At 38.5% G+C, this 10,885-nt stretch overlaps 1 protein-coding gene across 3 annotated transcripts; it reads left to right on the top strand.

Moving 5' to 3' along the window:
* Positions 1-365: 365 nt before the first annotated feature.
* Positions 366-10,433, top strand: RINT1 (RAD50 interactor 1). 3 transcript variants are annotated; one of them, XM_083843126.1, is made up of 15 exons: positions 366-514; positions 970-1,148; positions 1,553-1,748; positions 1,940-2,181; positions 2,396-2,569; positions 2,647-2,796; positions 3,947-4,103; positions 4,623-4,733; positions 4,908-5,133; positions 5,799-5,936; positions 6,671-6,870; positions 7,679-7,893; positions 8,523-8,703; positions 8,787-8,905; positions 10,198-10,433. In XM_083843126.1, the coding sequence occupies exons 3-15, from the start codon at positions 1,572-1,574 to the stop codon at positions 10,412-10,414; spliced, it is 2,307 nt and encodes a 768-aa protein (XP_083699252.1). In that variant the 5' UTR covers positions 366-514; positions 970-1,148; positions 1,553-1,571; the 3' UTR covers positions 10,415-10,433. The 3 variants fall into 3 exon arrangements, with proteins under 3 accessions (XP_083699252.1, XP_083699253.1, XP_083699254.1); XM_083843127.1 differs by lacking the exon at positions 366-514 and adding an exon at positions 589-742; XM_083843128.1 differs by lacking the exons at positions 366-514; positions 970-1,148; positions 1,553-1,748; ... (1 more) ...; positions 2,396-2,569; positions 2,647-2,796 and adding an exon at positions 3,219-3,305 and having other exon boundaries at positions 4,029-4,103.
* The last annotated feature ends 452 nt before the right edge of the window (positions 10,434-10,885 follow it).

Raw genomic sequence — 10,885 nt, forward strand, 5'->3', positions numbered from 1 at the left:
TTAGAATAATTTCAGACTTGGAAGAATGTTTAGCTTGCTTTTTTCAGTGAGCAGTGAATGTTTTTGCGAATTCTGAAGATATATTAAATCACAGATTAGGAAACTCAATTGCGATGTTAATATAATATTCAAAGAAGTTTGCGCTGGTGCGGTTAACGATTCTGTCAGCAAGGCTGTAACGATGTAGAGCTGCTTTAATCTCCTCGGGAAAATATTTGTGCCTATTTTCCTGCTTTGCCAATACCTGTACCAAGAACAGGTAGTGGGAATAAACGCGCTGAAAAGCCTCGTATCGGTACCACCTCGCTGTGTCCCTCGGAAGGGGCTCGGCCACCCTTGGGGCACACACAGCGGACAACGGCGGCACCCTCCCCTCCCGCCCCTTCCCTCAGGCGACGGCGGGTGGGCGGGAAGGGAGAGGCCGCGCGTGCGCAGTGCGCGCCTCCGGCCCCGCCCCGGGGCTGCGCAGCGAGGCGCTGACGCGGCAGGGGCGGGGCGGGGCGTGAGGCCGCAGGTGAGCGCGCGAGGTTCTCTCACAGGGGCTGAGGGGGGGGGGGGACGCTGAGGGCTCCGGCCCCGGTGGCTGAGGGCGGGCGGCGGGGACGCGGTGGTGGCGGTCGCCTGGTGTCCGCACCCCGGCTGTGGGGCCGGGCCGGGGCTCCCCGGCTGTGGGGCCGCGTTGTGGGCTCGCCCAGGGCCTTGTGGAGCTCCTCAAGGCAGTGGTCTGCGCCTTCCTTTCCTGGTCTCCCGATTTTGTCTCCTCGTTTGCGCCGTTTTCTCGTTCCCGTTGTCCGCTTAGCGGGGTTTTTAATTTAATTAAAACCTGTAGCGACGAAGTGCAAGCGTTTAAACTTCGTTTTTAAACGCTGTTCTGACAGCGATGTTAAAAAGCAGAGAGCTGAGCTGTCCGAGCGCAGCTCCTCGCAGCCGTTTTGCTTTCCGTCTATGTGATCGCCGTCTCAATTGCAGGTCCGGTTTTCTCTGCCAAATGCTGAAACAGGCAAGTGCCTCTTCTGCTGCCTCCCTGCCGGGGCTTCCTTACGAGTATTGCCCTGTCACTCTTGAAGAACAAGCAATGATTTGTAACGTAAGACCTGAGTGAATCCTTGGCTAGTAGCGAGTCCTTCACCACTTGCTTCTGTGAACAGGTAAAGAGGGGGATTGTGGTTTCTCTTTCTACTTCACAAAATTATTATTTGTATTTTTCCATGTTTTCTAACTTACCTGTGTAGAAACTACCTATGTGCTGAACTATTTGCAACAATTATTAAATTATGCTTTTGGGGAAGGGAGGACTCTTTCAAGTAGCACGCATGTTCCATGTCATTAGTTAACATATAATAAACCACCAGAGAAATGTATATAAATAAGATTTTTCAGCTAAGACCTAGGCTAGCAAGTTGTCTCACTTAATGCAGGATTGCTATTACATGTCTTATTTGAACTTCAGTTTAAGTTGAACTGCCCTGTTTTTCATGGAGCTTTGTATCCTCGGGAGGTCTCTAACTGGTAGTGCTGTCTTAGCGGTGAGTAACTGAAGTTATATGATTAGCATTGCAGATAAAGAAAACATGGCAGCTGTTAACGTTACAAAGAAAGAAGTCACTAGAGATCTAGACCATTGCGATATCCCGTACTATGTTTCTGAATTTGTGGAAAGAGAAGTTGGAAACGACTATGATTCTCTGAGGAAGCTGGGCAGCCTTATCGATAAGCTATCTGAAAATAAAAAGCAGTTAGAAGAACAGGTAAGCACATTTCCTTTTTTATTTTAATATGCTGAATATATGACTGATTAAGTAGTAAACATGACTGATTAAGTAGTAAAATCAGTTGAAAGACCGAACTTAATTGAAGCAGTGTATTGATATTTCTGAAGATACCACTCTATATAATGCAGTGTTTTTATGTGAGTTTTAATACCTTTCTATAAATGTAGGTACTTACAGTTTCATCTGAAGTCCCTAAAAGAATTCAAAAGGCCTTGAAGAACGCAGAAGATTCTAAAAAATCTCTGAATCGGCTTCTAGAGGAAGAAGCTCTTCTATCTGATTCAATCGATAGCCACTTACTGAAAGCTGAGCCATGGATGGAGGAGCTTGGTGTGCTGATTAGTCAAGTAGAGGAGATTGAACAGCACCTGTCCTATCTTAAATGGATTTCACGAATAGAAGAGTTAAGGTAAAGTTGGTGTACTTTAAAATCTTATATACTTTAAGAATATTCTTACTAATGTTATCACACAGCCTTTTCAGGGCTGAGCACTGCATATACGCGATGAGAGTGGTAACAGTGTTTGTCTCATTAAAATATTTTAGATTGTTTTATCTCAGTTTTTCAGTGCACAAATGATTCTTGGTGAATGTTTGACCTCAACTTTTCTTGAATTTTATAGTGATAACATTCAGCAGTATCTGATGACCAACAATGTTCCAGAGGCAGCCAGTACTCTAGCTTTTATGGCAGAACTGGATATTAAACTTCAGGAGTCATCTTGTTCTCATCTTCTTGCTTTTGTGAGGTCCACCGTTAAATTCTGGCATAAAATTCTCAAGGACAAGTTGTCAAGGTAAGGGATGCACTGTCACTGCCTCATCTTTATGTTGTACTGCAGGTTTGTGCTAAAGTGCGTGTTTTATGTTGCAGTGACTTTGAAGAGGTACTAACCCAGCTTCGCTGGCCGTTTGTGGGGCCACCACAGTCTCAGGCATTTGGCCTTGCTGCTCCAGCCAGTGCCCCTGACATATACAACAATTTGGAGACGCTGTTCTGTCAGCTTCTGAAATTGCAAACCTCGTATCCTTTTAAATAGTTGTGGCGTGTTTTAGTGAGGATAATAATTGTCAGAGCTCTCGAAAGTCAGAAATTAAATTGAGTTTATATTACTTTATATTAACATTATAAGGTACTTCTTGTATAGAAAATGCTAGGTGACCAGAGCAAGAATTTAAAACTTGTTTTCAATTAAAATTCAAGTTATTCTTTTTGGCAGTAGCAGGATCATAACTCCAAGTCATCAGATCCAATGATCTCATGGTAACTTGCAGTTCAGGCTTCACAATGTGCATACCTTACATTATATACTTTCAGCAAGATTACCTATATTAATACAAATGATGATGAAATTTTTTTTAATTGGATGTAGTTAATGCTTTTACTTCCCCAACGTTACTTGAAATCTGTGTTAATCACTTTAATATATGCAGTCCCAGAAAGAAGAGAGAGAAATCTCAAGATGTACGTCTCAGAAAGGAATTTTAAAAAATGGAACAATTTTCATTGAGCAGCAATAACTTGTCTCTGAGGTAAGTCAGAAGGCACTGCTGCTCATCCTGTTCCTTTTGTTTGTGGGTGAAATCAAGCACAGCTGAAGTTCAAACAACCATTTTTGTTCATTTTTTTTTCCTGGGGTTGTTGTAGCTTTTTGTTGTTGTTTAAATCAGCAGTACTGGACTGGGAGGAAACAAGGTCATTCTAGGCAACCTGGAGCCGGTAACAATTTTGGTCAGTGAGGATGGGCTGCTTAAATTGGTTGCTTCGAAGTGGGAAATCATGTACTGCATTTATTAATCTCATGAATCTGATATTTCTTTAAGAAACATGAATATGCATGTCTCTTGGATAGCCCCTGGGTTTGGTAGTGATGATGGTGTTTTTTCTTCCCTTTTTCTTTTTTTAAATGATACTGGTTTCCTAAATCAAACTGACTTCAGTGACTTGTACTGTCACTGAATAAATTATCCTTAGCAGCCAGAGTTACGTTAAATATCTTATAAGACGGAAACATTTTGAGTGTTGCTCATATTTGAGGACTTGTATACCTTGTGTAATACTGCCTTTAGCCAACAAGGTAGAGCTAAAGTGTTCAGTTCTGTAAACACATTTTATTGAAATTTTACCGTTGGAGGAATCAACACTTAAATTTGTCCTTAACTGTGAAACTTAGAGATGAACTGTTAACCAAACCTAAACAGCTTCCAGAAAAGTATTCCTTACCCCCTTCACCACCTATTATCCTTCCAATCCAGATCATGCTGAATCCTCTGCAGAAAAGATTCAAGTATCATTTCACTGGAAATAAACCAACAAATGTCTTAAGCAAGGTATGGAAGAAAGCGGTTTGATTTATTAATTTATTTATTTAACAACAGATACAGTACTGTATTTAAATTGTATAGCTTGGACACTTTCTTCTCTGAAATTAAGATTCTTAAATTATGCAGTATTTGTGTCTCCCTTAGTGGGGACAGATGCCAAGGTAACACGTGGAGATCTTCCAGAGGCATAAACATTTTCTCTGGGCCAGAGAGATGTGCACTTTACCAGTTGGAAACTGACCTGCTTTTTGTATGAGTTATCTTCAAAGACTGAGTATTTTACCCGAGAATTGTCACTGAAGCAGGTTTCCTACGAGTAAATATTAATGCTACGGTAATGCATCTGCAGCAGGCTCGGAGAGCTGGTTTTTAACACTGTAGTTGCACAAGTCTCTGTGTTGACAGTCTTGAGTAAATGTAAATACATTTGCGCTCTTACAGTTGCTAATACAGTGCATTTTAATAGTATTAAGTATATTAGGGGATTTATTAATTTTCTATTCTTTTTTTTTTTTTTTAAATAAGCCTGAATGGTATTTAACACAAGTGCTTATGTGGATTGGAAATCACTCAAAGTTCCTTGATGACAAAATCCAGCCAATATTGGACAAGGCAGGATCTTCAGTGAATGCTGGGGTAAGCACATCTGTGTGTTTTATGTGTAAATATATATACAGTCAATTTGTACAAGCATTCTTCTACTGAGTTCACTAAACTTGTGGTGAGACTTAACTCAGCCTAGTAACAGTTTTAAGATCATACATATATGTATGTATCTCTGATATTTTACTCACTTTTTTCTTTTAAAAGCTTGAATTCTCTCGTGCTCTGGTAATGCTGATTTTGGAGAAGCTGGCTGCTGATATTCCATTCCTGTTATACGATGATGCCCTCTTTTGTCACCTTGTGGATGAGGTACTTCAGTTTGAGAGAGAGCTTTACAGCGTTCATGGTTATCTCAGCACCTTTCCCAGTTGCATGCATATTCTTTCAGAAGAGTCCTGCTTCCAGAGGTGGCTAACAGTGGAAAAAAAATGTAAGACTTGCGATGGATTTTGTTGGCCTTGACACATTTTCTTTCTGATGGTGCAGAATACAAATAGTCTTCTCAAGTAGAAGTCGCTTGGACAGGGCTACTCCATAAGATGTATTTTTGAGGTCGGTAATGAGAGGAGTGCCCCAGGGGTTAATGCTGGGTCCAGCCCTGTTTAAGCTGGTCTGTGGTTCTGTGATATTTTTATACTCTTCAGTTATTTTGAATAAAAAAACGTTTGATTCTAGTAGTGCTTCTGAAGTTTATAGGACTGTTGTCCCTGAGCTGTATGGGACCTAGCAGGCTTATTTTTAGACAGAGGTGTATTTAAGTGTGCAGACAAGGATAGACTTTAAATTGAAATGGGGAGAGGAATTAATTTTTGAGAATCAGAGAAGAAATATATTGAAACAGAACAAGCCAACTATTTAAAAAGAAAAAAAAGATAGCCTTGACATAATTCTTGTATCTGCATTTGTGATGCTGTTATTGGAATTGGTACTGAATGAAACCAGTCATCATTAGTTTTGTATGATCTGAAAATGTAAATTTTAACTCATTAGGGATAAAGATTTTATTTTTATATATTGTTTGGTTTTAGAGGATTTTTTCGTTAGAAGTTTTTTTCATTATTAAATACTAAAACAATTTACAATTTCTGTGCTCAGTTGCTCTTCAGAAAATGGACTCCATGCTTTCATCCGAGGCGGCGTGGATATCACAATACAAAGATATCACCGACGTAGATGAAATGAAAGTCCCAGACTGTGCCGAAACTTTTATGACTCTGTTGTTAGTTATAACCGGTAACTACCAATCTGTGGACATTGCTCTTGTTCCTAATGACTAGTAGAAAAACTGCAGCTAATAGATTTCTTTATTAGATATCTGTTGTGTCAACAATAGTCAGCAAATAACAACTTTGCAAAGTTGTGATACTTGCAATTTAATAAGTTTTCCTGCTTATCCTGTATTTTGGACATTATCTAGCACAAATAATCTTGTGCTAGTAGTGACATGCTTTCAAATGCGTTATTTAAAATTTGATAATTCATAACCTACCACATTCAAACTCATTAATAATGGAGAGAATATAATTTGTTACAAAGCAATAATAAAAATATCCTACCATTCCTGTTGAACCTGCGGGATGTACCTTTTCAGGAGGTGCTTACTTGTATATTCAAATACTTTATGTATTTTATTCTTACAAAAGCTTTATCTTACTCTGTGACTGGCTTTAGGGACCACATAATATCGCTAGATGGTGTGGTATGATAACATATCACTTAAAGTATTAGGATACAATATGCTAGTGGATTCGTGAGGGGGAGGGGATCTCAGATGTGTTGTTTCTTTACATATTTAGCTTTTGCATTGAGTAGTTTCCTGAGGTTGCTAAAAATAAGCTTTTGTAAAATTAAATACTATATGATGTCTTTGTAGGAGTAAGATCGTGTAAAAAGATGACTATGTTTCTTGTTCAAAACCTTTTCTTCAGTGCTGGAAAATGTTAAATATTTTAACAATGTCTTTCTAGACAGGTATAAGAATCTTCCAACAGCTTCCAGAAAACTGCAGTTCCTGGGGCTACAGAAGGAGCTAGTTGATGATTTCAGGATACGATTAACTCAAGTAATGAAGGAAGAGAGCAGAGCTTCTTTAGGCTTCCGATACTGTGCGATCCTTAACGCCGTTAACTATATTGCAACAGTGTTGGCAGACTGGGCTGACAACGTAGTAAGTAATTTTTTATTTTAAATGGACTAGTTCTGTTTGTTTCATAATCAAACGTTGTATTTTCAGCACTATTTATGTAGATGTATTTAGAAGAATTAATTCTGGAAAAAATAGAACTAATAGTACTAATAGTATTGCTGCTGAAGCGTACATGTTGCAGTAGCATGTGCCTGCTTTTTGAATTGCCCCTATGCCAAGTCAGTTTAAATGGATTTGGTGTGGGTGCCTGCATTACAGCTTGGTTCAGGTGGTGTTTGGCAAAGTCACTCTTTGATAACAGCGTGCTGGGTACAGTTATTTTCAGTAAGAGCCCAGTGGCACCATATCTATTCTGTAGTATGTCAGCTTTTCTATGGTTATTGAAGAGATAAGCATTTTGTGTGAGATGGGCAGCCTCCAAATTGTTTTTGTCTTGACAGGAAACTGTCTCTAGCAGAGGATGATCTTGACTTGATAGGAGAGCAGCTTTTGTGTTGTACAGCTGCATCTACGAAAGTGTCTTGGCGTGCTTAAAAGCAAAACCAACTTCATTACTGCTCTGTCACATTCAACTCAGACCATTTCTTGCTATTGTCAGACCAGCAAACATGCATTACCTATCTGCTGTTGTATTTGGGACCCACATCAGTTGCATTACAAGGATTAAAACAGTGCATTAATTCTAGTGAATCAGGACAGCGTTTTAAGACTAAGTTTATAAATGTGTCAAGAGCGCGTTTTGTAGAACCCTGTCTGTTAAAGTACAAATGTAGAGTTCAAATAATAAGATGATTTTTGCTAGTACTTATGTCTGCTTCTGTTCCTCTAGTTCTTCCTGCAGCTACAGCAGGCTGAGCTGGAGGTTTGTGCAGAAAGTAGCACTGTCAGCCAGCTACAGCTGGGGCAGCTGGCTTCAATGGAGAGCTCTGTCTTTGATGAAATGATTAACCTCCTGGAGCGCCTGAAACAAGATATGTTGAGTCGTCAAGTACATCATGTCTTCAAAGAGGTCACAGATGCTGCAAAGCTGTACAAAAAAGAGAGGTGATTTTGTTTACTCTTCTCATATTCCAATATTATTTTCTGTTAAAAACATTGAGGCAAATAAAGGCAAGAATAGCTAATAAGAAAAATCATTTTCCTGAATGGGAAAGGCACAGGGTAGTAAGTATTGGAAGATTTTCTTTATCCTTACTTCAAGCCTATTTTATGTTATGCTTGCTGAAGTAGTTCTGCAGTGGGTGGGCATGTTGTCTTAAAAACCCTAGGAAGAATGCTGGGTCACTCTAGTTCAGATGAGAGTTACTTTCTTCAAAGTGGTATTAAAAATGGCCTGTAACAACTGCTTCTATCCTCACAGAAACACAGGGTTTCTTGAATGTTTGCGGTTGAGTTTCTGTAGTACTTCACAAAATGAACACAACAGCTTGATGATTTTACAGATTAGCTTTTAAAAAAAATAGCATGTTCAGATTTATAACTAAAGCATCAGCTTAACATTAAAGGACATTTAAATAAAGCATTAGACTGTGATTACCTTTAGGTTTGAAATGGGTTTGAAAACTCTGAACCATTGTAACTGGCTAAGATTTTCTTAAAGGATAATTTTAACTTCAGTTATTGTAATGTGACTAATTATCACATCGAAGTCATAATAATGGAATTTTTTTCAGGTGGCTATCTTTACCATCTCAAGCAGAGCAAGCAGTAATGTCTCTGTCAAGCACAGCTTGCCCCATGTTGTTGACCCTAAGAGACCGCTTGCTACAACTGGAACAGCAGCTCTGTCACTCCCTATTCAAAGTGTTCTGGCAAATGCTCGCAGAGAAAGTGGATACATTCATCTATCAGGAGGTAGGTATCTACGAAGTGTGTGCAGTACTGCGCAGGTGTTAGTGACTGGCCTAAACAGAAGATGCACCCCTTTGTGTTTGCAGATAATCATGGCGAATCATTTCAATGAAGGAGGAGCAGCACAACTTCAGTTTGACATGAGTAGAAATCTTTTCCCTTTATTTTCACACTACTGTAAGAGGCCAGAAAACTACTTCAAGCAGTAAGTAGGCAAACTTCTGATCCATTAGTATTTCAGAATAGAACATCCAGATGAATGTTTTGTATATCACCAACATTTTTTCACAGTTTTGAGTGGATAAGAAATACTTGAACTATGTGGATCATCTTTCAGTGTTTACGACGGGGAATGTTTCGATCCTGCAGCACGTATTCAGATAGCAACTGACTGTGATGTATGTTCTGGAGCATTTAGCGCAGCGAGGATGTCTACTGCACACGGATAGATGAACTTAGGGAATGTAAGCAGAATTCCAAAACTGGGGCAAAAGAAACTACTCAAAGATTTAGTTACAGCACAACATATTTTCTGTATCCTTAGGCTACTTTAAACTATGTTCCTGCTTAGAATTGCCCTGCATAGCAGTCTAGTTGCTTTCACTGGTGAGAAGCTACCTTCCTGGTGCTTAGTAGCTTTAAATAGCCCACAGTCTTATACAGAGTCAAACGTTAAACTCCGAGGCTAATTGGGACAGAAGTCTTACTACACACCTAAAAATCAACATGGAACGTGGCATTCAGTCTTGAACACTTGAAGATGAAGGTTATATTGGCATTTTTAATTGGAATATTCCCGTAGCAGCATCTTACTTTTTTTGAGCACATTACCTTCACAAAGGTAATAGATACCTATGTAGTATTCATAGCTTAAAAAAATAGATGCAGAAAGGAACAGTAAAAAGTAGTGTATAGTGGGTACATGGCTATTTTTTGTACTAGAAACAACGCGGCAGGGTATCTGTTTGCTCTCTAATGAGATTAATAAGAGTGAATATTCAGACTCTAGCAGCTTTCTGTAAAGTTATGTTTTTAAAATATACCAAATAAGGTTTCTAATTATCAACAGAAAATGCAGTTTGGGGAAGCTAAACATAATTATATGGTAACTTCTCTTCTGTATTTTTTAAACTAGTGGAAAAATTAGGAAGTAAAAGCCAAGACAAGCATGGCAAAATGTTGGTGCTTGTAACACAAAGTGCTAAGATGGCAAGACCAAGTATGCTGCTTGTCTTTGGCTAGGCAGCACTTTTCAGTTCAGTACTTCGATCCTTTTCAGAAGTCCATGGAACCTTTTTTGTTAGTCACTATGCATACAAAATCAAGTGTATCTTATGTGTGATTCTTTTAGTAATTCATATAATTATTCTTTTTATAAATAATTTTATGAATTTCATTAAATTACTTAATTATTTAATTATTTAATTTAATTATGAAATTTTATTTTATATATTTACAAAGAATCTTTTTAATTGTAACTTTTTTTCCCTTCCATAGCATAAAAGAAGCCTGCATTATCCTGAATCTGAATGTTGGTTCTGCCTTGCTGCTGAAGGATGTGCTACAGTCAGCCTCAGAAAATGACGCATCACTAAAGCCAAACCAGCCATCTGCAACAGCAGCATTAAATGAACTTGGCGTTTACAAATTAGCTCAAAGGGATGTTGAGATTCTTCTCAATTTGAGAGCTATTTGGCCAAATACAGGAAAATAAAGACTTCAAAATTGGTTAATGACTTGATCTAGATTACTTATTTCAAACAAAATCAAAACAAATAAGTTACAGCATAGTTGTTATTTTTTTTCCAACATCGTATGCTGTGTAATTGGTTTGACCTAATCTTACCATTTATTATATATACGCTTTTAAATTATTTGAAACTTGACCTGGCTTTTAACTGCACAGATCTTACTTTAACATAACCACCTTGTCATTACATTTAGAAGCTAACAATCTTCATTACTAATGACTATGTTACTTAACTGGCACACTCTCTCTTAAACACGTTTTTACACCTCTAAATCCCAGGTAACAGGTGTTCTGTATTTAAAATACTCATATGCAGGACCTGGGATGGAATGAAGGGATTTGTCAGTTTGTTTCCTGTATTTATATTCTTTTTTTTTTGCTGTCCCCAAGTCTCTCCCATTTTTTTTTAATAAGACCTCCTTTGTTTTTGAGCCT

This window comes from Anser anser (assembly GCF_964211835.1).
Source record: "Anser anser genome assembly, chromosome: 1".
In the NCBI taxonomy this organism is placed as follows: Eukaryota; Metazoa; Chordata; class Aves; order Anseriformes; family Anatidae; genus Anser; species Anser anser.